General features: G+C 43.8%; 1 protein-coding gene across 4 annotated transcripts; it reads left to right on the forward strand.

Moving 5' to 3' along the window:
- Window positions 1-447: 447 nt before the first annotated feature.
- PARP6 (poly(ADP-ribose) polymerase family member 6) lies at window positions 448-27,902 on the forward strand. Of its 4 annotated transcripts, none has more exons than XM_060620994.3 (24): window positions 448-624; window positions 2,110-2,376; window positions 4,249-4,446; window positions 5,063-5,140; window positions 5,900-5,994; window positions 6,422-6,482; window positions 6,723-6,813; window positions 7,265-7,331; window positions 9,894-10,043; window positions 11,208-11,418; window positions 11,938-11,991; window positions 13,621-13,716; window positions 14,601-14,693; window positions 15,332-15,457; window positions 16,734-16,799; window positions 17,710-17,777; window positions 19,276-19,324; window positions 19,575-19,687; window positions 20,445-20,517; window positions 21,225-21,294; window positions 26,403-26,482; window positions 26,877-26,940; window positions 27,104-27,188; window positions 27,521-27,902. In XM_060620994.3, the coding sequence occupies exons 3-24, from the start codon at window positions 4,444-4,446 to the stop codon at window positions 27,621-27,623; spliced, it is 1,896 nt and encodes a 631-aa protein (XP_060476977.1). In that variant the 5' UTR covers window positions 448-624; window positions 2,110-2,376; window positions 4,249-4,443; the 3' UTR covers window positions 27,624-27,902. The 4 variants fall into 4 exon arrangements, 3 of the variants coding, with proteins under 3 accessions (XP_060476977.1, XP_060476978.1, XP_060476979.1); XM_060620995.3 differs by having other exon boundaries at window positions 2,113-2,376; XM_060620996.3 differs by having other exon boundaries at window positions 449-624; window positions 19,578-19,687.
- The last annotated feature ends 24 nt before the right edge of the window (window positions 27,903-27,926 follow it).

The raw sequence follows: 27,926 nt of genomic DNA on the forward strand, positions 1-27,926 counted from the left end.
TAGAAGGCCAAAGTGCTTTCCGGCACACCGCAGCTACCAGGGGTGCAGATGAGTTAACCTTAACAAAAGATCCTGAGGTCCGCCTTTGCAAACCTGAGATTCTTAAAGCCCCTCTGGTCTCAGGAAGCCCTTCTCAATCTCTACGTGCCTCCGGCCACTAACGAGGAGAGGCACAGGGGACGGCCTTCCCTGCTCATTCCTCCCAACCACACGGGGCGCCAAGAGCCAACATTCTCTTTCAGAAAGCTCTCCCGTACCCCCACAGCCCCTCTTGTTTTTCCACGCACCCGCCCCAACCCAAGGCGCAGGCGCCACCCCTCAGCTTCTCACCCCTCCCAACCAGCGAGCACGGCGCAAACGACGGAAGCTTGGCGTCCGAAGCTGTGGCGCGCCCAGAGGCAGGCCGCACGGCGATTGGTCAGGCGCGGGTCACGTGATTCCGGTGTCCCCGCACGAGCGTGCGCAGAGTGGGTCTGCGCGCCCGTGACGGAACGACGAGGCGTGGGGGTGCGCGACCTCGCCCGCCCGGCCCGGCCCCCTCCCCTTGGCCTGCCGCTCCGCCCCCGCGGGGCGTCCCGGGCCGCTCGTCCCCTCAGCGGCGGCCGCACGCGGCCCGGGGTCGCCGTGAGTACTCGCGAGGCCGGCCTGTGGGGCGGCCGCCACGGGGACGGGGCGGGGCGGCCGGGCCGCGGGAAGGGTGCGGGGCCCGCCCCGCCTCGGCCGGGGTGGATGAAGTGAGGGTCTTGGACCGGGTGGCTCTGAGGGGCCCTCCTAGGCTTGACAGGCTGCGCTCAAGGCCGGGCGGCTGTCGACACAAATCGGGCGCAGAGCTTCTTCCCCGGGAGGCAGGTGTTGGGTGTCTTTGGCGTCTCCGTAGGAAACCAGAGAAGAGCTGTGACTGCTCCCTTTAGGGAGGCCTCTGGGCCTGCCCTGGAAACGAGGATGGCTGCCAGTGTTTGGGGGCTAACCTCGTCCTTGCTCTCCACGGGGTATACCGGAGATAGCGCTTGCCTTCGAGAATCGCCCCTCCGTGGGTTCTCCCCCGCACTCTTTGTTCAGTGGCCTAGGCTTTCTGAGAAAGGAGCACTTGGTATAGAGAGGAGTAACCCACTTTCCCAGGACTACAAAGCTGGGAGTTACGCCCAGAGTTTAAACGTTGGGTTCGGAGGCTTTTTTGACTAGGTGAATAGTTGTCACACCGAGAACCGCCTGTGGACCTAGGGAAAGACCTTTGTGATCCAGACTTGAGGCTTATTTACGCTTGGCCTGTTTCCATGCAAACTGTAAAGCGCTTTGTGTTAGCTGCCCTCATCCAGAGTAAACACTGAGCTGAACAATACCCTTCCTTGGGCACTCTTCACACAGTCTATACTTGGCCCAGCTTCTCTTGAAATGTTCCCTCCTTCACCTCATTTAGATAAATCAGATAGATGTTCTTTGCTTAATGCATTAAACAACTACCTTAATCAGTCATAACCACATTATAGGAAAATTGGATGTAATTAGGACCTGTCAAATGTGCTTAAGTCCAGGTTCCACTATACTGATGCTAAGCAGCTTCCTTGGTCTTCCTACACTTGAGTATTCTTTTTTTTTTTTTAATTTTTTTTAACGTTTATTTACTTCTGAGACAGAGAGAGACAGAGCATGAACAGGGGAGGGGCAGAGAGAGAGGGAGACATAGAATCTGAAACAGGCTCCAGGCTCTGAGCCATCAGCCCAGAGCCCGACGCGGGGCTCGAACTCACGGACCGTGAGATCGTGACCTGAGCCGAAGTCGGACGCTTAACCGACCGAGCCACCCAGACGCCCCTACACTTCAGTATTCTATGTATAACATGAAAGCTGTGAAATAGATCATCTTTTAGGCTTCCTCCTCTTTCAGATGTCTGTGATTCTGTGAATGTCATGCATGACCTCCCCCACTTCCCCACTCTTTTACTTTTCAAACCCATTCTTTACCTCCAGAGGAATGGGCATTGAGAGTAGAAGATGGGAGTCTCTTTCCCTAAAACACCCTGGTTGGGAAACGATGGTAGTTCCTGACTTGTTTCTTCCCTGGACAAGAAAAATTCCCTCTGAACTACCTTTTTCTCCTTGTGATAACAGCAGAAACCAAGCAGCAACAGCCCTTGGAGAGAGACTAAGTTTTTCTTGACTTCTACGGTGACAGAGACCTTGAAAAAGTTGGTACTTCTGGCCTACGCTGCCAACATCCTACCACCCAGCCCAAGACAGCCCACGCTGGACATTAGTGCCTCCCTCTTTATTCCTCTGTGATCATCCAGATCAGCACCTGACTGTTTATTTTCAAATCTCACAAACGCAGTTCAGTCCTCAGATCTTCGTAATTTTGGTTCTCAGCTGCTCTTGAAGGTGAATAGAATCTTGTTTTTTAAAGTCATTTTTGTCTATGTGTAGACATGTTTAGGTTCTTGTATGTATCTCCCCTTTGGTTTGGGTATCCAGCAGACAGTTCATTCATTTATTCATCAGTAAGTACGAGTTGAGGGACTGACAACATAGTAAAGAGCCAAAGCCTCTGCCACCACAGAGCTTATACTTTGGTGGGAGAGAAATACGACAAACAAACATTTTGTATGTCAGGGCATTGTGCTGTGGAAAAAGAGAAAGCAGGTAAGGGGGATGGATAGAGAGTGCTAGTGTGTGTGTGTTGAGGTTTTGCTGTTTTATATAGGATGGTCAAGATGACCTTTGAGCAGAGAGCTGAAGGAGTGAAGCAGCAAGCCATATGGATATCTGAAAACCATTCCAAGAAGAGGCAACAGCAGGGACAAAGGCCCTGTGGTGGGAATATACTTGTTATGTTTGAAGAACAGCAAGGAGGCAGTTGTGGAGTTTCAGGGATCATTTTCCTGTTCACATTTAGAGTTGATTTTTTAATGAGAGCCCCTGAAAAAGTACAAGAGTAGCCTGTGATTTTTTTTTTTTAACTTGTTATGAAGATTTCCAACTATATGCAAAGGTAGAGCATAAGAAACCCTCATGTACCCATCACTCAGATTCATTAGTAATTAATGTTTTGCCATATTTATTTCATCCCCCCCCCCCCCCATCTATACCCCCCTTTTGGGGCTGGAGTAGTATTTTAAAGTAAATCTCAGGTATCAGGCCATTTTATCTCTAAGAACTTTAATTGTAATTTTCTTTTGCATATTTTTAATGAGTGAGGCAGTGCTGTCAGTGAGAGGACAGCTATGGTGTGTGTACTGGCATTGTGCCATATGTCCCCATCCTGGATCAGTTACCAGACTTAAGTTGGTATTTGAGGAACAGACCGCAGGCCCCTAGAGTACACAAGGATTTAGAACAGTGGTTCTCAAATTTTATCATGTATCAGCATAACAAAGGGCTTGTTAAAACACAGATTACTGGACCCCATCTCTGGAGTTTCTAATTCAGTAGGTCTTAGAGTCTGAGAATTTACATTTTAAACAGGTTCCCAGGTGATAACTGATGTTACAGATCCCTAAGCCCACTGTGATCTTCAAACCTAAGGTTCAGTAGAACCGTATTAGAGACCAAGAACACCTCTGCGTAAAGTTGGAGTAGGTGAGACAGATCCGTGCAGTGCCAGGAAGGCCTAGACAGTGGTTCTTAATTTTGCGAAAGGCTAGGGGTTAGTGTGTTTCTGACTGTTTATTCAGATCATTATTGCATTTTTATTTGGGGAATAGGTTCCAAGATGAGACCACTCAGACCATGTCTACCAGGGGATATTCAGTGTTGTTGAGGACTTTTAAAGTTAGCTTTGATTGTCATGTAAAGGTGTCTAGGGATGTTGATATTTAATAAGAGATGATGATTCAGTTTGAATAAATAGGGGTAAAGATTTCTAAAAGAATCTTGATTCTAATGGGGGTTGGTACTATGAAGAATGTTCCAAAATGAACTAACTAGACAAAGTAGGTAACGTCTTTTCCTGTCACCATCACTTTTGGCTTCAGGGGTTGATATGCATTATGATCTAGAGCAGGGACTTGCTCCAATCCCCAACTCTCAAGCTTAAATGGAACAGTAGTGTCTCATGTTTGTATAGTGCTTTCATGGTTCATTATCTTTAAAAAACTATGTGTATAAGTATGTGTACATGCATGCAAGTATGTTTCTATGTGCAAGTGTCTGTATATTTGTCTAATAAAAGTGTATCCATAAACATGTGTGCCTGTGTAAATACCATCTAGCTATTAAGTGGTGATGAAACCAACTGTTGTCTACTTTCCACAGGACAGTGACTTGTTATCACCACAACAGCAGAGCCTGCCATCCCCAGCAGATCTACAGTCAGCCCCTGACATCACCCCCTCCCTTGTCTCCCTCTGTGGCCTCCTAAATGCCCATCCCATTGGCCTGGGTTCAGCTGGTGGTATGGAGGGGTGCTGCCTAGCACTGACCTGGGATTGTGTGTGACCCACTGACCCAATGGTGAGAACTGACTTCCCACCTCTCTGACTGGTCATCCAGGGGATAGATGGGACACCTTTTCCTGTTACTCTCCCTCCCACCCTTTTGAAAGGTAGAGTGGTTATCTGAAGTTGAAAGAAGGAGAAGGAGCATGGAGACAGTATTACTTGGTGTGTGTACAGGTGGATTTTCTTCTTGGGAAGGAAGGAGAGTTAAATAAGAGGAAGGGAGTAATAAAAGAGCTTAGGTAAGCATGGGAGCTGCTTTGGGGTAATGATCTAGAAGAGGCCAGCTTGTGCTAGGACCTAGATATGCCCAGGAACCAACATTGATGTTGAAGTCTGCATCCCTACCCCCCTGGCTACCAGAGCCTCAATCAAGAGGGCCAAAATTCCAGTGCCCTGTTTTCCTCCATCCCTCCCAAGGTCAGAGGTAGGCCATGGATATGACCAGATTCAGGAAGAGACTGAAATGCTCCAGAAGAGTGAGGTGAAGGGAGTATAGGGAATAGGGTCTCAGTTCTATCCCAAAGGACCTCCCATTATTTGTGGGAATCTATTTTGTATCCTATTGCCCTCCTGCTCCATGGGATAATAGGGATCCAACAAAGGGTCGTATCCTTGTTTTTCATCGCTAGGACATCAAAGGCCAGTTCTGGAATGATGATGATTCGGAGGGAGATAATGAATCAGAGGAATTTCTCTATGGAGTTCAGGTGAGATTACAGCCCCTAAGACCCATGTTGGATAGTCTAAATGTGTGCTTCTCTGAATTTACCAAGTAGTGAAAGATTATTCTGGAGCAGACATAAGATGAGGATATGATGTTGGTGCAGTCTGAGCATTGTCTTGCCAGAGCTGATTTCATATTCTTGCTCTTACCTGGAGCTCATTCCTTTCCCAGAGTAAACTACATTCTCTGTACGTGGAGGCTACCCCATGTGTTCTTGGTTAGAAATAGTGATTTTTTTTTTTGACTCTTCACCAGCCAGTGGCTATCATTTCATTCATCAAGGTCAAATTTTTAAAAGATATCCTGCCAGTGATTGCTTCATGCCATCACTCCCCAGGGCACAGTCCTGAGCAGGAATGTTGGATTCTTTGCACAGAACCATCTGAGTTAAATTCTGTACTCTTCAGCCTGTTCTGAGTTTTAGAAGGCATACCTAAGTATCCATGGTCAGGGTCTGAGAGGAAAAGCTGGAAACTTAAGGCTGTGTACTCGTTGAGCAAAGCCTGCAATTGGTTCATAGAAGCTTACTAGAGTGGAGATGGAGGGATACTTGTGGCCAAAGATTGGTGGCTAGGGCCACCATCAAGAGCTCCTTCATAAGAGCAGCCTTTTGCTTCTATGTACTGCTGCCATTTGATTTTCCTGTTCCTGGTGTTCATGTTCTTTTTATTTTTCATCTCTCTCTTTCCCCCTCTATTTTCCCTCCTCCCAAACCTCCCCACCATTTTTGCTGCTGACTCAGGGGAGCTGTGCGGCTGACCTATATCGACACCCACAGCTTGATGCAGACATTGAAGCCGTGAAGGAGATCTACAGTGAGAACTCTGTATCCATCAGGTGGGACCCCACTTCAGGAGCAAGCCACTTCTTTCTGAGCTGTTAAGAGGCTAAAGGTTTTTTCTTTTTAGGGTATAATAGGGGGTCTGTGGACATGGATAAATTATGAGCTTAGTGATAGGTAGTGGGAATTTCTCAGAATACTTAAGCTTAGCTGACAGTGGTGAGTGGGGAAGTATAGCCACTTTTTTCAGCAGTTTCCTCTATCCTAGATCCCTCTAGGCTGATAGTTTCATCTTTGAGGTAAGAAAGGCTTCTGGCCTGGAGAAAGCCCTGATCATGTAAGTGGCTTGAGGCTGCAGCTAAGTCTAGATTCAGAGCTACTTCCCACTCTTCCCTCTCCCCTGGCCCCAGGCTCAGTTCTCCCTCCACCTCAGTCTCTGTTCCCTTCTTTCTCCCTTAATGAGTCTCACCTGTATCTCTGTAGAGAATATGGAACTATCGATGACGTGGACATTGACCTCCACATCAACATCAGCTTCCTCGATGTAAGTGGTGCTAGTACCTGCCAACAACATGTCTAGCTGGACTTGTGGATTTTGTCATGTAGGCCAGGAGTCTTGTTCCTGAGTGCTGCATTTGGAGCACATATTCTTCATCCCTGTCTTTCCTAGACCATCAGCAGACAGTGGTGTGTACTGTCATGTGCATGTGTGTGTCATATAGGGAAAACTTCCAAGTCCATTCCTGTCTGTTGCTAAACTGGAAACTCTCCCTTACTCTTTTAGGAGGAAGTCTCTACAGCCTGGAAAGTCCTCCGAACAGAACCTATTGTGTTGAGGCTGCGATTTTCTCTTTCCCAGTACCTTGATGGACCAGGTAAAGGCAGTGACTTTGGGCAAGTAGGTGCTCTAAGTGTGGTCTAATCCAAAGTCCTAAGTTAACTGAGCCAGAGAAAAGCTAGAATAAGGCTCTTGCGTATATACTGCAGGCCGTTGGTGGGGGCTTTTCAGTTTGCTGTCATTCGTGCATTCCCTGTCACCCGATAGCCATCCCCTAAAGGCCTTCTTGGTTAATGAAATTGTTTTCTCTGGTCCCAGATATTATTTATTCCTTCCCTTCCCCTCAACGTCCTCATAGAAGTTGAAGTGATTTGAAATGGGTCAGACAGCTCCCAGAATCTACCCTCTGCTTCAGATGTTTTCCTTCTCCATCACTATTGTTTAGAGTACCCTTAGAATCTGAGGAAGCTCATCCACTGAATTGGGGCTTTGGACTCCCAGGAAAATAGAGATATGTACATACTAGGAGCTTTTTCTTCTCTTTGCAGAACCATCAATTGAGGTTTTCCAGCCATCAAATAAGGAAGGGTTTGGGCTGGGTCTTCAGCTGAAGAAGTAAGAACTTTGATCTTTCTGGTTATGGACATATGAGGGAAAGAGACGGACATACGGATGGACAGGCAGACCCTTGGACGCAGTGTTTCCTCCCCAAAATATCTTTCTGAGATGGGCCTAAGAAAGACTAAAATAAATTTGGAAAGCCAAATTTATGGTTAGGTGGAAGAGCCTCTGGTTCTGGGGTGTCTGGCCTTGAGGCTTCTGGAGGTGAGAGGGGGCTCATCAGTACTTACCATTTAAGGAAAAGTACAACTCTGGAGTTAAGGTCTTGATCTTCATATTTTCTCTTGTGGTTTTCTCAGTGTGGGGCTCTAAAAGCTCAGATAGTTTATGAAATATGTTGAGTGCCTTGGTATACAAAGAGAAATAAATGAATTATAGATTCTACCCTCAGTGAAGTTCCAAGTAGAGTCCATTGGATACATGTTCTAATACAAGTGAATATATAAGGTTTAGAAAGAATGTAGAGGAAGGAATGACTCAGTCTGGTGGCGGGTGGAGGGCTATGAGTGAATGAATGAAAGGAAGATGATTCATGTTTTCAAGGATGGGTAAGAGTTGCCTATGCAGACAGATTCTGAGCATGAATAACATTTGCAAGGACACAGTCAGGTGAAGCAGCCTGTGTGTAGGAAGCTTCAAGTAGTTAAATATTGCTAGGAAAATACAAGGGGAGAGTGTAGGAATTGAAGTCAGAGAAGTAGGAAGGGGTCCAAATCAGAGAGGATCTTGGGCTTTTATTTTCTAGGCAGTGGGAGCATTGAAGGGTTTTAGGCAAAGAGAGGCCATGGTCAGACTGAGTTTTAGAGAAATGATTCCAGTAGCACTGTGTAAAATAGGTAGGAGGGGGTGAGACAAGAGACCAAAAGTCTAGGAGGTTTTTGTAGACGTCCAGACATGAGATGAGGGCCTGAGCCAAAGTGTGATTATAGGTGCGAATAGAGATAAAAGGTGGACTATAGAGATTTGTGGGGTATAAAATCAGTAAGACTTGAAGATTGATTCAGATATGTCATGTGTAGTCATAAGAGCCAAGGAATAGTAGAAAATTACTCTTAGGTTTCCAGCCTAGATGTCTGGGTAAATTGTAACACCACTGATTTAAATAGGGGAGGAACAGGTTTATGTGATAAGGATAGATAATTAGTTTCATTTTAAGCATGTTTAAAGGTAACCTTGGGATATTCGAGTGGAGGTACTCAGTACATAGATATGTAACAGGAGAGGTTAGGGTTGAAAATATATTTAGTGTATGGATGGAAATTACAACCAGTTTAGAGTACGAAATTGCTGAGGGAGAACATGGAAAAGAAAATAAGATCAAAGGCAAAACACCCTTTAGCATCCAGACAGAATACCCAAGAAACCAGCAGGGTGGTCAGAGAAAGAAGAAACATTGAAGGTAGATCAGAAAAGTTGGAGAAGAATAGGAAGAGAATGGTGTCTCAGAAGGCAAGGAAGAGAATTCCTACAAGGAGGGCCAGATGCCGGAGAGGATAAGTAAGAGAACTTAGAGTTTTTGTCAGATTTAGCATGGAGGCAAGAGCAATCATCGTGAAGAAGTGAAGGTAGAAACAAAATACAGTGACTTGAGAAGTGAGTGGTTGGCAATGAAGTAGATACAGTAAGTGTGGACTGAGATATTTAAGTGAGGATTGGAGGGGAAGGAAATGCAGCTAGATCAAGGTATAGGAAGTTGAAACTTCTGTAGACTTTAGGAAAGGAACTGATAGGAGAGGGATATGATTAATGGATCAAGATCCCTAAAGAGGCAAGAAGGGACTGAGATCTAGAACCCAAATAGAGATATTAATAGAAGGGTCATCTTGTTTTCAGAGAATGGAGGGATTGAGGTAAGAGTAGAAATAGAAATAGATTTTGTAGTAGGGTTGGAAAATTAAGGGAGCTGGTAACTGATAGCTTCAGTTTTTTCTGTTAAGAAGGAAGAGATTCTCAGCCACAGGTGAAGTTAGGAGGTTGATGAAGGCAGTAAGGATTTGGAATAATAGCTTAGAGTAATGCCAGAGAGAACTCATCAAAGACACATGAAAGGATTGGCAAGACTAGTGGAGGCCCCAGCTCAAATTGGAAGCCATAAGTTTGGGGATGTAATTTTTTTGCTAACAATGTCAGTACCCCTCATGTCCCTACTCCTTTTCTTCACTATTCACAAGGTAGAGGGTGGTATCCAATTGCATCCCACTACCCCTTTCCACTCTCAGTATAGTCATTCTTGGCAATAAATTCCCAGATTCATGGCCGTTGAAGGCTCAGCTTTCAAGCCTTCCACTAAAGGCTAATCATCTCAGAATTGTTCTGGTCTATTAGATTAAGTAATGGAAGTAGGTATTTACCACCTAAGGTAAAGAGGTTCTTTAGGACAGTACATTTCCATGGGCTAAGGTCATTATCGCGAGGTCTTCAGACACACATTTCCCCACCACAGCTAGTTTTACCATCCCTGGGTCTGAATTTTAGATTAGTTGCTTTTCATAGTTCTATTTCTTGACCTACTCCCCTGCCTGAGTTTTGTAAAGCCTGTTTTCTTTGATTCCTTAGGATCCTGGGTATGTTCACATCCCAACAATGGAAACATCTCAGCAACGATTTCTTGAAGACCCAGCAAGAAAAGAGGCACAGTTGGTTCAAGGCAAGTGGTACCATCAAGAAGTTCCGAGCCGGCCTCAGCATCTTCTCACCCATCCCCAAGTAAGTACTCCCTGAGGAGCAGATAATCTCTAATGACCTTAGTCTTGTCTGAGCTCCCACCCCACCTTCTTGATTACTTACACTAATCTATTTGCCCTCTCCCAAGGTCCTCTGAATTCTGCACCTTTAACTATTAACACCGACCTACATAGTCTTGTCCCCTAGGTGTCTTTATCTTTGTACTTCTGATACCAGTATTCATACCTTGTCCTTCATGTAAAACACAGTACCTAGCTCATGGTATGTTTTTGCAGAAATGTATGCTAATTTTTTGTCTTTTCTTTCTTTGAACCTCATCATTATGCCCTCTACTAAGAAGGCAGAGTCTGAGAATAGGTACCAACGCCTTTCTGTCATGAAAGGGCACACTGATTGATTATCTAACTTTTGGAAATAAATACTGTCCATTCTCTGTCTCCAGGCCTACATTGTCCACCCTGGTGCCTTCTGATCTTCCCAAAGGCAAATACAAACCCGGATTTATAGTTTTCCAGACACTATTGTTGACAGACAGACATCAGGCTTTTTTGGGTTGCAACTACTTATTGCTTAGTACAGTATTCAGCACTTTTCATGTGTATATAAACATGCACACGCCACGCACATACACACACTGAGTAAATTAAACAGGCATCCTGTCCAGGGGATCATTCCCTACCTGGCCTAGCTGCTGTAGAGATTGACCGAGACTTTGCCTCTGCCTGTCCTCCCATGTTCCAATCTGAAGAACACACAAATAATGACATAAAAATCAATTCAGGTTTGTGATTTACTTGTTTTAAAAGTGTTTAAGATCTGGGGCACCTGGGTGGCTCAGTCAGTTAAGCGTCTGACTTTGGCACAGGTCATGACCTCACAGTTCGTGGGTTTGAGCCCTGCATTGGGCTCTGCTCAGAGCCTGGAGCCTGCTTCAGGTTTTGTGTCTCCCTTTTTCTCTTTGCCCCTCCCCTGCTCACACTCTGTCTCTCTTAAAATCTTAAAAATAAATAAACATTTAAAAAAGAAAGTGTTTAAGATCCGGTGTAACTTCCCTCAGATAAGAGTTCTTCTTTGGCTTAGGTAGGTCCCTTCACCCATTCTGGCTTAGGATGCACTTATCTCCAGTGTTCTTCTAGGGCTCATACTGAATCCCAGTTTTATCACTTCCCTTTGCTCTCTGTCCAGGTCTCCCAGTTTCCCGATCATACAGGACTCCATGCTGAAAGGCAAACTGGGTGTACCCGAGCTTCGAGTTGGGCGCCTCATGAACCGTTCTATCTCCTGCACCATGAAGAACCCCAAAGTGGAGGTGTTTGGCTACCCTCCCAGTCCCCAGGCAGGTCTCCTGTGCCCCCAGCACGTGGGCCTCCCTCCCCCAGCACGGACCTCTCCTTTGGTACATGGGCTGGGGAGGGTTTGACTTGGGTGTTAGGAGGGTGGGAATGGAAACGTGGGAGTATAGCTTCTCAAGGTGAGGTGAGACTATGGTTTTTCAGGCATCCTAAATCAAACTTGGTCACTCTACCATGAATGGGTGGAATGGAGAACATTTTTTAAAAGCTGAAAACATCTAAACTGTCTGCCAAGCTTCTTTGATTGTAAGCCATGAAGCAGGGAGTCTGGGCTTGGGCATCTTAAGATGTCATGTATGATTTTATTAGGTTGTGGTTAGGACTTGGTCATCAGCTGCTGTATTAGCCTGTCCACCTACTTTGAAAAAGGTTAAGGACAGGTGAGCCCTTTTCAAGAACCTTTGGCAAAAATTTTTAAAGGTCTTCTCTTCAATTTTGGGATTATTGAGGCTAATCAGAGCTAGGGTGTAGCTACTTCAGGAGAATCTCGGGTGATGAGTGTGAAGTCTGTCTAGGTACCTGCTTCGTAGGAGGCTCATAAATTCTGTCTTTTCACTCATCAGGTCAGTGGTCACTGCAAGAATATCCCTACTCTGGAATATGGATTTCTTGTCCAGGTAATTGAGTTCAAAGCTTCATTCCTAAGCCATTCCCTTGTTGTCTGACCCATCTGATCCCCTAACATCTCCCAGCTCCTCAGTCAGCTAACAAATATTTCCTGAGTTGCTCTGCTCCCAGAACTGTACTACGTATTGTGTAGATAGGAGAAAAGAAGGCACAGTTCCCATCCTCAAGAAGCTTACAGCATTATTGGGAAGACAACACTGACAGACCATGTCAATCAAATGATTTTAAGTGCATAGATGTCAAGATAGGCGAGGGATTGACACTGATTTCCTTATGATCCCTAACATCCTTGCTCAAGTGGTCTTCAGTTTTCCCTAGACCTCTTCCACTGCTCAGCTACTATTAGGTGATTTCCTTTTAAAACCTCTGTATTCCCTGGACCTGCTTTCTTTCATTTTTGCATCTTAATTGTCTTTGTTCATAGCATTCCCCCACGGGCCTTCCTCCCCATATCTGCCTGGTGCAGTGAAGGCTCATTGGTACCTTAGCCATAAGATTCTTCTCCAACCATATTAGCTGGAAGTGATATTTCCTCTCACTGAATTCTTAAGATGCTTTTTGTTTTATATGACATCTATGTGCAGTATACCATATGCTGCCTTGAATTGTAATTAATTTGTATACACGCCACATCTCCCTTGTTGACGTTTAGGGTCTGAGAAGACAATCTTTTTATGTTACCTCATAATCAAGGAGACCATTCACCAAACTGGGAACATAGTAGGCATTCAGTACACCTGAGTGAATAAAAGCCCTTACATGTTCCTTTACTATCCCAAAAGTATGTGAAATGGGAAGAACTTGATTTATACAAAAGTGTACCTGGCTGAAAAGTCATGTTAAGGCAGAGCGTGGTTTTGTTGTTATTGTTTTTAGTTTTCTTTTCTTTTTTTTTTTTTTTTTTAACTAGGCTCTGTACCCAACGTGGGGCTTGAACTTATGATCCCAAGATCAAGAGTCATGTGTTCCACTGAGTCAGCCAGGTGCCCCTAGGCAGAGTGTTTTAAAAAATTATTTAGCATATTGCCATATGAGCTCTAGATTTTTGCTTTCTTCCCAGCACAAGAGTTGTATCTGTGGCTTTGACCAGTGGATAAGCTGATTGTTCTGGGTAGTTGAAATGGCTTCTTAGGCCCCCTGCCATGTGATCATGGTCTGAATATTCACCTGTCTCAGAGGGACAATCTTAATTACTACAACTAAGGTTAATAGTTTGGTTAGTACATGTTAATATTTATAAAACACTTTCATGAAAATTTTCTCAGTAATCTCAGTTCCTCTATGAGGTGAATAATATCACTTTATAAATGAAGAAACCAAGGCTCAGGTTAACCAATTTGCCCAAAGTTATATATGCTATTAAGTAATGTGGCGGGGGTGGGGGGGGACAGGATCTTAACTCAGGTCTTCTACCATGGTTGGTCTTATTTTAACTATAATATATAGCTGTAGCTCTAGAGTTGGGCCCTCAGTTAAACTAAGTGCAGGGCCCAAGAGTAGGTCTGCCTTATGCACAGGGCTGGGAGAGGAGAGAGTGGTTGGAAAAGAAGCTCAAATTGCTTCCCATATCTGTGTCTGCACTTCCAAAAAGACTTAGTAACAATGTCTTCTCTTCCCAGATCATGAAGTATGCAGAGCAGAGGATTCCAACGTTGAATGAGTACTGCGTGGTGTGTGATGAGCAGCATGTCTTCCAGAACGGGTCCATGCTCAAGGTATGTGCCCTAATCTGTGACCCTCTTCCTTAGACCCTTAGTCAAGGCTCTCAATCCTCATCTTTCTTTTATTCCTTTCTTCCTGGGTCTATGGTAAAGGTAGAATTTTGTCCATAATTCTTGAGACTCTAGAAGTAATTATTTTGCCTCAGAAAACAAATCTCTGCAGTCCTGTTTTGAAATATGAGGCTATATAAATTTTTTTTAATATTTATTATCACTTCCCCAGTGGTCCTTTTTAAAAAATATTTATTTATTTATTTATTTTGAGAGAAAAAGAGAGCAGGGGAGGTGCAGAGAGAGAGAGGGAGGGAGAATCCCAAGAAGGCTCTGTGCTATCAGTGCAAGGCCGATGTGGGGTTCAATCCCATGAACCACAAGATCGTGACCTGAGCTGAAATCAATGATGAGTAAGACGCTCAACCAACTGAGCCACTCAGGAACCCCAAGGATGTATGAATATTATTGCAGATATAATCCCCACCCAACATTTAAAAATAGGCATCAGATATTGAGATATTGGTCAAGATGATTGCATATGAAGCTGTCCTCAAGGACTCCCAAGTCTAGGTGGGTGGACAGACACTGACTGCACTGTCAGTGTGTAGAAGAGATATGAGCAGTGTTGTGGAAACTCACAAGAGAGAGCATCTAACTACCTAGGGAAGTCATGGAAGGCTTCAGAGAGGAGACAGCATTAACTGTGAATCTTACAAGTAAGGCTTTTTAATTAAGACTAATTTATAGTTTTTTCATGACATAGAGGGCCCCAAATTCCTACCTGGTTCTAGAGTTGTCTAAGGTCAGATTTGTCCTTGTCTCCCTATGACACCTTCTTATTGCACACCCTGTGTCACTGTTCTCTGTTTAATATGTCTGTTCAGCCAGCCGTCTGTACTCGTGAGCTGTGTGTTTTCTCCTTCTACACATTGGGAGTCATGTCCGGAGCTGCAGAGGAGGTTGCTACTGGAGCAGAGGTATGGGAGAGGGAAAAGCTGCTGGGGAGCTAGCATCAAGAAAGGCGAGGGGACCTAGCAATGTCACTCCTTGGCAGTTTAACCTCCAGAAATGCTTTCATATGTAAGGGTGTGCACAGTACTGTTGTTTGTAATAGCGAAAAAAGAATCGATATGATTCCATCTATGGGGATTCAGTTAAAGAAATCATGGTATGTCCTTACAGTGGAAATACCATACAGCTATTATTTATGGGTAGGAAATTATAACATATATAAAAAAGAGAAGAACAGTATGTGCAGTATAGTTCTTTTTTTTAATTGCCTATTTAATAAGGTAACTATTTCCATAGGAAAAATTATCTGCAAGGGTAGACCTCAGACTTAGCAGTAGTACCTGTGAGGAATGAGATTTGTTTGGGGGCAATGGGATGATTTTTATCTTTTTCTTAGTCATTTTTTAAATCATCATTACTTGAATTTTTATGAACAGCCTGTATTTTCAAATGAAAAAAACATAAACGTGTTTGCTATTAAAAAGAACAGCAGAGAGAATGCTGAGAGCCTCCAACAGGTGGACAGACCTATGCTGGATACTGTGTGACTCCCAGCACTGGGAAACCCTTTAGCTTCTGCCTCCTTTCTCTCCTTTCGCCTAAGGTGGTGGATCTGCTGGTGGCCATGTGTAGGGCAGCTTTGGAGTCCCCTAGAAAGAGCATCATCTTTGAGCCTTATCCCTCTGTGGTGGACCCCACTGATCCCAAGACTCTGGCCTTTAACCCCAAGGTATTGTTGCTTGGGAAGAAAGCAATAGAATAGAAATAGAAAAGGAATAGAAACAATAAAAGAGAGTGGGAGACTATGGGCTGTCATTCTCATGTATATAACAGCTTGGAAGGAGGGACAGAAGGGATGGAACACTTGGTTCTTGGGAACTCTTAAACCCTAAGCTGTGGCTGTTTTAGTGAACAAGTAACTGAGTTTGTTAGAAGGAGGGGAGAAGAATTATTATGTTATACTAGGGAAGAATATAGATTTTGGAGCCTGACAGACCTGGATTCCATTTGAGGTTCTACTGTTCCCTAGCTGAATGGTGTAAGAAAAGTCACTTAACCTTTTGGTACCACAATTCCCTTATCTGTAAAAAGGGGATAATATCTACCTTGCAGATTGTTATAAAAATGAGAAATAACATATGTAGACTATTGTACTAGGGTTCTCCGGAGAAACAGAACCAGTAGGAGATATCTATGGAAAGAGATATATTATACAGAAGTGGTTCATGTAGTTATGAAGGGTGAGAAGCCCAAGGATCTGCATTTAGCAAACTGGAGGCCCAGGAGAGCCAGTGGTATAAATTCCAATCCAAAAGCTGACAGTCTTGAGATCCCCCAAAAGCAGGTTTCTCCGTTCCAGTCCAGTGTTCGGAAAAGACCAGTGCCCTAGCTCCAGCAGTCAGGCAGGGGGAGTTCCCTCTTACTTGGCCTTTTCGTTCTCTTCAGACCTTCAGTTGATTGAGTGAGGCCCACCCAAATGAGGGGAGCACAATCTGCTTTACTCATTCTGATAAAAAAGTCAATCTCATGTAGAAACACCCTGACAGACACACCAAGAATAATATTTGACAAAATGTTCAGGCACTCCATGGCCCATCAGATCAACTCAATTAACCGTTGACAAAATTAACCATCACAAGTACCTAGCAGAGTGCCTCACTATGACTCTTATTGCTATGTATCAGGCACTATATTAGTTCTTTACGTATGTTATTTAGTCCTCAGAATGATCTCTGAGTGTAGTGGGAATTTTAATCTTCATTTACACACAGGGTACTGAGGTTCTAAGAGGTTAAGTAACTTACCTTATTACTTCTAGCTGTAAAAGAGAACTAGCATGTGATTCCAGAACTGTCTGACATTAAATCTGTGTTCTTTCCATGACATGCCATACTGTTTCCCTGGGGCCTAGACCTCTTTTGTACATCTGGCCCTCCTTTTCATCACATCTTACTCTCCTCCACTTTTCTTCATCTGGGTCTTCTCTTCCCATTGATTCCCCACAGAAGAAGAATTATGAGCGACTTCAAAAAGCTCTGGATAGTGTGATGTCCATCCGGGAGATGACCCAGGTATTCTGCCCTCTGCCTGTCCTGCTTAAGTGCCCTGTTGTGTTTGGAATCCATGGGAGTGGAATGGAGATTTAGAAATGCTATTCAGATTCCTCACTGAGTTTTCTTTAGTCTTCCCTCTTCAGCCTTCCCAATCCTTGTTCTCTGTTACTCTCTTTTTCACTCCGGATGTCTCTCTCAACTTTTACCTTTGCTGCCAATTCCTTCACAAGTTGTTCATATTTAATGTTTTTCCCATAATTCTTAGGGAATTAGAGAAGTGAGGGAAAGACTTCTGCCCAGGGTTGGGAGGGCGAGGAGGGGGCTTGGATGTAAGGAACTAGCCCCAGGGGCCTACATCTTCTGTCCTTCTAGGGGTGGGGCAGCAACATGGAGCAGTGACCATCCTTTGACTCAAGGCTGCCCCTCACCAGACTTCCCCACCCCTCGTCTGCAATCTCTGCATGAATAGACATTCATTTGTACTCACATTTACAGGTGGGCCTCTTCTCAGCAAATCCTATATATCACAGTTCAGATTAACACATAAGATATACCTAGGAGGGATGATTTACTGTCAGAAGGACTCTTTGCTTTATGTAAAGTTTTACCACAGGATTCCTTAGCCTAATCTTTCTGGGACATTGATTTTATTTATTTTTTATTTAAAGTCAACTTTTTAGAGTTGTAGGAATTGCGTAAAATGAGGGAGACCCACCTGCATGTTGTTTTGTAAGCATTTTCAGTCATTTTCATATTTATTTAGGAGTCTTCCCAATCTGACTGGGCTCCTTAAGGGTGGGAACCCTATCTCCTCTTGCCTTTGTGTGGCCTTCAGTGCCTGCCTTGCCCTGGGCCCTGATTAGTCTGTCAAAAGTGGGAGGGCTCTCACCTCTCCTGGGAGGTAACTTTATGACCTTTGTCTTAACAGGGCTCATATCTAGAAATCAAGAAGCAGATGGACAAGCTGGATCCCTTGGCCCATCCTCTCTTGCAGTGGTAAGTGATGTGAATAGAATGGTTTGTCCTTCAGGGATTGGGGTTGGGGGTGCCGGGGGATATGGAATTAGTCATGGAACCTACAACTTCTTTTAGAGCCGGTTCCAGCATCCTTCCTGAGGTTATAGAGATTCTGGCTGCTTTTTCTTGGGGTTTTATTGATATACTTTGCCTTGATAAGAACTCAGAGCTTAGCGGGAGCTCACAAATTCAGACACAATGTCTCAGATTCTCTCTAGGTGTTTCTTGTTTCCCAATAGGTCTTTAAGTACCCTTTGCATGTAGGAGTTAATACTGTTTCAACTAAGTTTTCTGTGCATACAGAGAGGTTTGTCTCCCCCTTCTACTCCCTATCCCTGTCTCAAGGCCTACCCTCTTGATGTACACTGTCCAGAGCCTTGAGGCACTATTATTATTCCCTTCAAACAAAGATTCTGAACATTCTCTACTGCCCTCCACCCTCTGCCCTCCTTCCCCGATCTTGATTGCTGTTGTTTTCCTGACATAGCTTTCCCTTCTTTTCCTAGTCAGCCATTGACATCAGTACTTTTTCAATACAACATGCTCCCTCTAGCATCAGGAATGATCAGGCATAGAGTATCCAGGATGGCATCACAAGTAAATGGGTGAAGCACAAAAAAAAACAACAACAGCAACAACAAAACAAAACTGTATCCACTATATGAGATAATGCTTCCATGTTGAGCTCTCAATGCTTTATGCCTTTGTTCTCTCCTATCCTCTGAGTTCAGCCAAAACACAGCCCAGTCTGTCCTTGAATCCTAGGGAAGGTTGTTGTAGTTTCATCTGTTTCTTTCTCCAGCCCAAACAGTAACTTTCTCTCCATCCCTCCCCATCCTTGAGAGCCCTGAAAGATTCCTCTGAGTCCCAGTTGTGTGTTTCTAAATCCCAAGTATAAGTTGTCACCATGCTAATAAAGATCCCTGCTTTCTTATTTACTTACTTATTTATTTATTGTAGCTGATCTTACGTGCTTTTCCTTTTTTTTCTTAATGTTTATTTATTTTTGAGAGTGAGAGCATGAACAGGGGAGGGGCAGAGAGAGGAGAGGGGACGGAAGATCCAAAGTGGGCTCTGCACTGATAGTAGCGGGCCTGATGTGGGACTCAAATCCACAGACCACGAGATCATGGCCTGAGCTGAAGTCAGACGCTCAACTGACTGAGCCACCTAGGCACCCACTTTTGTTTTATCCTTTTCTGTTCCCAGACATAGCAGTCTCCCTTTCACCCGTCTCTTTTCTTTTATTCATTGTTTACCCAGTAACTCTGGTCAGTAGTTTCCCTTTTACATTTTTATACACAAGCGTTACCACCAACAGGAATATCTAGATAGTGATCTGGACATTTTACATAATTCCAACAGCCCTGGAATCCTTGCTTGTTCTCTCAGGGGTACAGTAAGACTGCTTCTTTGTTCTGGATGGTCTAATGACACACTCATTCTGTCCATTCCTTTCTTCTCTGTTTTATGCTAGGATCATCTCTAGCAACAGGTCACACATTGTCAAACTACCTCTCAGCAGGGTAAGTGACCATTCTTCTTCTAAATTCTTTAAATTTCTGGTGAGGGACAGGGAGGGGCTCCAGACCAGCTAACCACATTGATCCTAGACTTGCCTCATTGGCTCTATCCATCAACAGTTGTCTTTGGACCTAAGCATATTCTCCTTATTTGGGGTCAGTGCAAGCCCCCATTTGCTCCCCATCCCCACCCCTTCCCTCCCTGATCTCCATTTCTTCTCTGTTTTCCTGACCCGACCCCCAACCTGGGCAGCAGCTGAAGTTCATGCACACCTCACACCAGTTCCTCCTGCTGAGCAGCCCTCCTGCCAAGGAGGCTCGGTTCCGGACCGCCAAGAAGCTCTACGGCAGCACCTTTGCCTTCCAGTGAGGAGGGGGGGTTGGGGGTGGGTGGGGAGTGGGGGAATGACAACAAATAATGTAGGGGGGTGGGAGGGCAACTTCACTTGAGGTATATGAGTGTGTGTTACATATGTCCAACCAATCAGTCAGATATTTCTTAATGCTGTTGTGGTAGGCGCTGTAGAGTGTAAAAAGATACATAGGATATGGTCTTTACTCTCAAGCTACTTATGTTGCAGTTGAGGAGAAATGACATTTACACATAAAAAGATGTGGTTGAGGGAACAGATTGGAGGAGATAGATTTGAAAGCTATTTTGAAGGAAATCAGCAATTTATGCTTATTGTGGAAGAAGAGAGAGAGAAAGTGAGAGAGATATTAAGAAGAGAGTGGTGGTACCTTTTTCTTAAAATAGATGTGAAGTTAGAACTGGCAACCATATTGGGATCAGTGCTCTGTTGGTTGAGTTTGAAATGAATCTGCTTAACTTGAAATATCAGGAGAATAGGCAAATGAAAATACTGAACCAGCAGTTGAGGATTTAGGATGGGACCAGCTGAAGCACAGGAAAAAGAATGGGACTGGAAGTTACAATGGAGAGTTAGCCATACACACGTATATTGCATGCCTGTGACTGTATCCATGTGTGTGTCTGTTGCTAGCTGTATCCCTGTCCATCATCATGTCCTGTGTGGGTGAGAATGGGTGGGCGTGGCGGTCTTGAAAGTGCTTCTGGGAATCTCATACAATGAAGAGACATGTTTTCTACCCTGCCTTACAGTGGGTCCCACATTGAAAACTGGCATTCGATCCTGCGCAATGGGCTGGTCAATGCATCCTACACCAAACTGCAGGTGAGGCTGTGTGCCTTTCCCTTTCTCTCCACTCCCCTCCCTGCCCCACTCAGTTTTGGGGAAGCCTGCTCTAGAGTACTGAACTGATTTTTGCCTCAGCATCCTCAAATCTAGCCTGCCGTGTGGCTTTCCAAGGAAAGAGGTTGGAATTGTTTGTATAGAATGAATATGGCTGATATATATTTGACCCCAGGCTGTGTTTTTCGGTAGTTTTGGGAATAGGATTATATCAATAGGCAGGAATATGAAATACTGACTACAGCCACTGTGATGCATTAGCCTGTTAGACAAAGCTTTTTAATTTATGTGACTGTTCATTCAGAAAAGTGATATAAAAGACTTATTTCTTCTCCCTATGGGAATCCAAGGAGTGATTATTGTTTCTCCTCTTGGGTACCTGTTCTATAGTTCATTTTTGGGATCTGCATATGTACCAAAGCCTGGGGAATGGAGTATGGATTCTGAGGGACTGACTAGTGGCTTTGCCACTCCTTACGTTCCAAGACATCAGTATCTAGTAGGGCAAAGAGGTTAATCTGCATCCACTTTTCAGCCAATCAGATTTTCAAGAGTAAATTCCTAGAGTAATCTGAACCAGTGAGAAGGTAATTGGAGGGACAGAGGGCTGGATAAGCCTTGTGGCTGCCTAACATACAGCCATGGGAGGGCCCAGGCTCATATTGCTCATCCTGGTGTTTCCCTGCAAGCTGCATGGAGCAGCCTATGGCAAAGGCATCTACCTGAGCCCCATCTCCAGTATTTCCTTTGGATACTCAGGTAAGAAATACTGTCTGGCCACCTCGGCTCTATTTACATCGCATCCATTTTGTGAATACGTAATCTATGCTGTCTCCTCCTGCTCCATCATGGGTACTTGGTCTGTGTCAGCTCTCTCCCAGTCATAGATACATGGTTTCTTTACCTCCTCTCGTTAGTAATGTAGATTCTTTACACCATGAGCCCAATTATCTCCCTTTCTGTTAGGAAGTCCTCTTCTCCATAGGGATGGTTTTATTCATTGTAGAGGCTTGGCTCTGAGAATAAGTTAGGAAATAACTGGGAGATTGCAATGAGGCTTTTCATAGACCACATTTTTGGTGTGGGCAATAGCCTGTTGTTTATAGATGGTATATGTACACGTGTGCATGTGAGTTTATATGTGAATACACTTGAATGCTTGAGTATCTTCCATCGGCTTACATTTCTGGAGACATTGTTCTCCCTGTCAACTACCTTTTAAAATTTAAACTGTCTATAATTACATACTATTATAAGAATGGAAGAGAAAGCATTTTATTCCAAAGATAAGGCATGGGTAAGGTCCATTTTCTAGTCAGGAGATGAGTCCAGGTTTGTTCTATTCAGAAAATGAATCTGCCTTGGAGCTCTCTCAGTGTTACAGGTTCATGTCTTAGTTCCTTTTTAGTTTTCGTTTGTTCTTGTTCTACACAGTCTCTATATAAAAGATAACCACCATATGTTGCATGTCTACCATATGAAGGAGACAGTGCTATATTCTTTAAAATTTTTTTTAACGTTTATTCATTTTTGAGGGACAGAGACAGAGTGCAAATGGGGAAGGGGCAGAGAGAGAGGGAGACACAGAATCTGAAGCAGGTTCCAGGCTCTGAGCTGTCAGCACAGAGCCCAACGCGGGGCTTGAACTCACAAGCGATGAGATCATGACCTGAGCCGAAGTCAGACGCTCAGTCGACTGAGCCACCCAGACGCCCCTACAGTGCTATATTCTTTATAGATTATTATTTAGTATTATCTGGTAATTATAATTATTATAAAGATAAGAAAACTTAGATCCAGAATCATAGAACTAGAAAAGTCTTTAAATTTTAAACTACTCTAACAGCAGCAACTAAATCAAAAAACTCACCAAACCCAGATAGTTTTATAAGTGAATCTTAAACCAGGCTTTAACCAAACCAAACAAATTATTAGTTTTATATAAAACTTTCCATAGAATGAAAAAATGTAGAATTATAAATCATAAAAGGTAAGTAAATTTAACTTTATTAATAATAAACTAAAAACTTCTGTTTACCAGAAGACACCTTAAGAAAGTGAAAAGCTACAAACCAGAAGACATTTGTAACATATTTAACCACAAAAGATTAGTAATAAAGATATTTTTTTAAGTTTATTTATTTATTTTGAGAGAGAAAGCAAACAGGAGAGGGGGCAGAGAGAGAGAGGGAGAGAGAGAATCTCAGGCAGGCTCCACACTGCCAGCACAGAGCCCAACATGGGGCTCGACCTCACCCAACAGTGAGATCATGACCTGAGCAGAAACCAGGAGTTGAATGCTTAACTGAGCCACCCAGGTAACCCAAAAATGTATTTTAAAATGCTTAAAAATCAGTAAGAAAAAGACAACCCAGTAGAAAAATAGGCAAATGACATGAACAGACATTTCACTGAAGAAATGACCAAAAAATATGAAAAGTTGCTGAACTGCTATTAATCAAGGAAGTAAAATGAAGACCAAAATGACTACTGTTTGCCACCTGTGTGGACTGGCAAAAATTAAGAAATCTGGTAATACCTCTGATGGTCCTAAAAGTTGATTAGCAGGATCTCTTTTATTGTTTATTGGAATATAAATTGGTACAACCACTTTGGAGAACAATTTGGTGTTTAATTTCATAAAGCTGAGAAAATTTATCCCAGTGACCCAACATTTTTATTCCTGCATGCCCAGAGGTGTACTTGAATGTTCAAAGCAGCAGTGTTTGCAGTAGCAAATCTTGGAACCAACCCAAATGCTCACTACCAGGAGGATGGATAAATACATTTTCATATATTCTCAGAGTGGATTATTATTTAACAATGAAAATGGATAAACAGTAGTACTTAACTACATGGAAAAACCTTGGTAATGAGCTGAGCTAAAGAAAAAAAAAGGCAAGCCCAGAAGACTAGTGTATAATGTCTTTTTTATATTGTTTAAAAGCAAACAAATATAAACCTTTTGGTGCATGGGTGTTATGTATGATAAAACTAAAGAAATTTCAGGATAGTGGTTACCTCCCAAGGATAAGCAGATAGATAGTTGGGATAGGGTAGGAGCACATTGATATAAATCACTAGTAATGTTTTGGTTCTTGGATTTAGTCTGTAGGTTGGGTCTATAGGTATAGTAGATAATAAATAAATAAATAATAGTGTGTCATGAACCAAACCTAATGATTAATCCACCCAGGGTAAGTGCCCAATAAATACCGATTGAATGTGTGAATGAATCTTATTCTGTGTGCCTGGGGTGCAAAGTGGGGTTGGGGTTAGGGTAGTCCTTTTGGCTTTTTTGTCTGGGTTCCTCAGTTTTTATCTTTGTTCCCGCCTGAGCTTCCCTCATTAAGCTCTTGTTATTTTCCAAGTAGTGAGATTCTCCTGGTGCCTTGGTGTTCTTGGTGCCCACAAAATTCTTGCTTCCTGTCTGTTCTCATCCTGTTCTCTCCCTCTCTTCTCTGTCACTGGCTTTTGTTTACTACTGAGTGCCTGAATACCTATGGAGCCAGGAATCTCTATTGACTCTCTATATTTCTTCATCACTTCAGTCACAGAAAAACATCATGGGACACCATCCTTTTCCTCTTACAAAGGTCCACTGATTATAAAATGGCATAGGATTTTACTTTTAGAGTTATAGATCATCTCATCCAATCCTTTCTTACTTTACAGTTAGGAAAGCTCATATACAGAGAAGTTACACACAGCTGTGAGTAGCAGACCTAGGATTGGAATCTAGGCCTCCTAACTTCTGGGCCAGTGTTCTTATTACTATATTGGACTGACAGGGTAAGCTTTGCTTAAATGACTGAGTCTCTGAGGGCCCACAGATATGTGAGAGTCTCTATAATGTGAGATGTGTACAGATGTCCAGTTTATTGTAATTACTCTAGTATTTAACCAATTCCATCTTCTTATATGTTTCCACATACCCTATTCTGCTCTAGTTTTCTCTGTTCTCCTTCAGGGTATCCTTAGTTTTGTGGCACTGCATGCTATCTGGGAGCTGGTATAAATAGAGAGCATCCATTTGGCTAATGGAGCCTCCACTCCAATGACTTGGCCATCGTGTGCAGGTTAAAACAAGGGCCAGGGAGAAAGGAGTTAGTAAACTCCATCTGTGTGTTTAGTTCTGTTTAGAGACTTCTGATAGGTGTATACTCTGGATGCAAAGCATCCAGGGATTACTGTAGCCACCACTTTCTCAGTTTCTGGTCTTGGTAAACTGTAGAAGATCATTGGGTCAATATGAACAGGACAGTGTGCAACAGGATTGAGATGGGACAAGATTTGGATTGCATCATAAGGGCCATTTGAAAGACCAGCCATAGAAATCAGATTGTTCTTTCTCATCCTTTGGGATAGAACTTGTTCTTTCTTATCCTTTGGGATCACTCAGAATCTTGCACTGAAATACCCAGGATGAGAACGTCATGTTTGGATTCAGAGCTAAACTCACTTAAGGCTAATGGGGAAAGTAGAAATCGAGGGGTGGTAAGTGTCACACCTGTAGGAGGAAGAAATTAAGAGTTTAAGTCTTGCCTTGAGTTTTGTTCAGGCCATATATCTGTCGTGGGACTTTAGTGTGAGTGCATGATGAATTGACAGCCTGAGCAGTGAGGAATGTCAGTCCAGACATCCCCACTCCTGCACCATGGCTATCACAAAACCAAGAACTGAAGGAGAGTGGGATTTGTAATAGAATGTTCCAAGGTAGAGTGGTGAGATAGGGGCCCTGCTTATGGCCTGTAAGGATAGCATCATTTCCCATCTTCATCCATGTCCTCTCAGACAGACAGGGATGGACACATAGACACACACACATGACTGTGATAAGGGTAGGCCTGTAAGAAAGCTGAGTCAAGACTAAAGTCCTAGTCACAGGCCAAAAACAGTTGGGAGTAGGGGCACATAAGCACTGTTCCATGTCTAAATAAGAAAAATCCAGAATGGGTCTACAAATGTTATAAATAGGGCTATTCACTGGGGGATAAGGATGGCAGAGGATTTATGGATTTAGACAGGGGGACACTGGAGGGAATTGGCACCGCTTCCTCAAGTCTGGGAAGACTTTCTAAAGGAAGCAGGATTCTTCAAGGTTGTTGCCATTGTGGTTACTTGTGGAAAATTATTCATCACTTACCTTCTGTGCTTTCTGTCTTTTCTTTTGAGTGACTCTGCTCATAGTTTTCTATGTAACTTTGAGACTGGAGCAGATCTGACTTGCTCTGCTTGCTTCCTCTTCACTCATTTTGCTCAATCTGGCATTTGATCCAAGGTGTTGATATCACCACTCTTGTGAGCCCCTCATTCCTGTCTCATTTCATGTGTTCCTCCCCTGTCTTAGAACCTTCTAGTGATTCTTTGATATTCTCAGGATAAACTTCAGTTGTCTTAACATGGCCTATAAGGCCTGCTTGATCTGATCCTGACTCACTGCTTCCACATCATCTGTTGCCGCTCTCCTTCCATTGACTATGCTCCATACAAACAAAGGCACATTGCTTTCTTTCCTCCAGACCTTCTATGTCCTTTTACCTCTGCCAGAACACTTTCCCCCTCTTCATTTAAGTAATTTTTCCTGGCTGTCACTGGGAAGCCTTCTTCAAAACCCTAGGGCAGGCTAGTTCCCCTCCTCTAGCTCACACATTGTTCTAGATTCTCCCCATCACACTTCTTGCCATACTGTGTTGTAATTACTTGTTCTTTGCCTGTAGTATCCACCAGACTAAATTGTGTCAGGGCAGATACCTTGTTTATTTATTTACTACATGTCTAGCTCAGTGCCTGGCACATAGTAGACGTTTTAGTAACTATGTGATTGAGGAGTGGGTGACTGAACTGGATTTGTTGTTCTATAACAGGAATGGGAAAAGGACAGCACAGGATGCCCTCCAAGGATGAGCTGGTCCAGAGATATAACAGGATGAATACCATCCCCCAGGTATTATTAGTTGGCACTCCAGTGAGGCAGGCAGAATCCTTCCCCTAGGATAAGTTTAGGCTACAGAGATGGATGGGGAACAAATGGTGGGGGAGGTGAGTAGTTTGAAGATCATTTGAAGGAATCAGATATGTTTGAAGATGAACATGCTTCCAGAGTCCTATGTGGCCTCAGTCAAGTGTGAAAGCAGAGACTGCGTTTAAATGCAGTGACATGAAAATGTAAAGATCGAAGCTATGGACTCAGCCAGACTAATTATGCAAAAGCAAAATTTGGGGGTGGTGGTGGCTGGGAGACCCAGATATCCTAATCCATACCCCTAGCCACCAGCAGCTAACTTCCTGCCTAGGGAAGCTATAACAGTCCACCTGGCTCTGCTATCCTTCTCTTCCAGACCCGATCCATTCAGTCAAGGTTCCTGCAGAGTCGGAATCTAAACTGTATAGCACTTTGTGAAGGTAGGTGGCTCACCCAGTCCCTGTATTTATGTGTCCCCAACCTTTATTTCTGGTACAACTCTGGCACGTGATCCAGCTGAGGGTGTTGTTGACACATTGTCTTCCCTCCCCTGCCTGGACTGTATGACTTAAGCATTATAATTTCTGGCCCCCTTCTTCCCAGTGATTACATCTAAGGACCTCCAGAAGCATGGGAACATCTGGGTGTGCCCTGTGTCTGACCATGTCTGCACACGGTTCTTCTTTGTGTAAGTCTAGGAGGGACCTTGGGGATTACTCTGAGGAATAAGGGTGGGGGTGTAATGGTATGATTACTGGGAAAGTCTGTTCCTGGCATCTGAGACTTATCCCTGGCTACCTGAGTGGAGCTGGCACTGGAACTTTCCCTGTGGAGGATGGGGATGGGTATAGATCTGTTTAGAGGAAATCAGATAAGCTGAATCTCTTCCACCTTAAAGAGTTGCAAGAAAGGGTTTTGACTTTTGGGTTGGAATGGCCACACCTCACATATAGTTCACTGGTTGACGTTATTCTGGTATTCTTCTCCCTCTTATGCTCACGCTTGCCCTATCTTTGGCAGATATGAGGATGGTCAGGTGGGCGATGCCAACATTAATACTCAGGACCCCAAGATACAGAAGGAAATCATGCGTGTGATCGGAACTCAGGTTTACACAAACTGAGGGGGCCCCAGCCCTCGTACCACCCCTGTTCCCCCAGGATCCATCTGCCCTCATACAAGGGCTCAGGAGCAGCATGTGAGGCTGCCCTGAGGAATCAAGGGGCCATTACCAAGGGGCAGGAAAAGCATAGAAGAGGTGGCCTTCATGGTGGAGACTGACCCAGGAACCACTCCACATTTGGATGGCCCAGACTGACTCCCTACTCCTGATTTTCCCAGTTGACTTCACCCTGTTTGTAAATAAAACAATAAAATGGAAGGTGCTGTGGACTGGATATGATCACTGTGGTCTGACTAGCCTTGG

Source organism: Panthera onca, chromosome B3 (genome assembly GCF_046562875.1).
Source record: "Panthera onca isolate mPanOnc1 chromosome B3, mPanOnc1 haplotype 2, whole genome shotgun sequence".
In the NCBI taxonomy this organism is placed as follows: Eukaryota; Metazoa; Chordata; class Mammalia; order Carnivora; family Felidae; genus Panthera; species Panthera onca.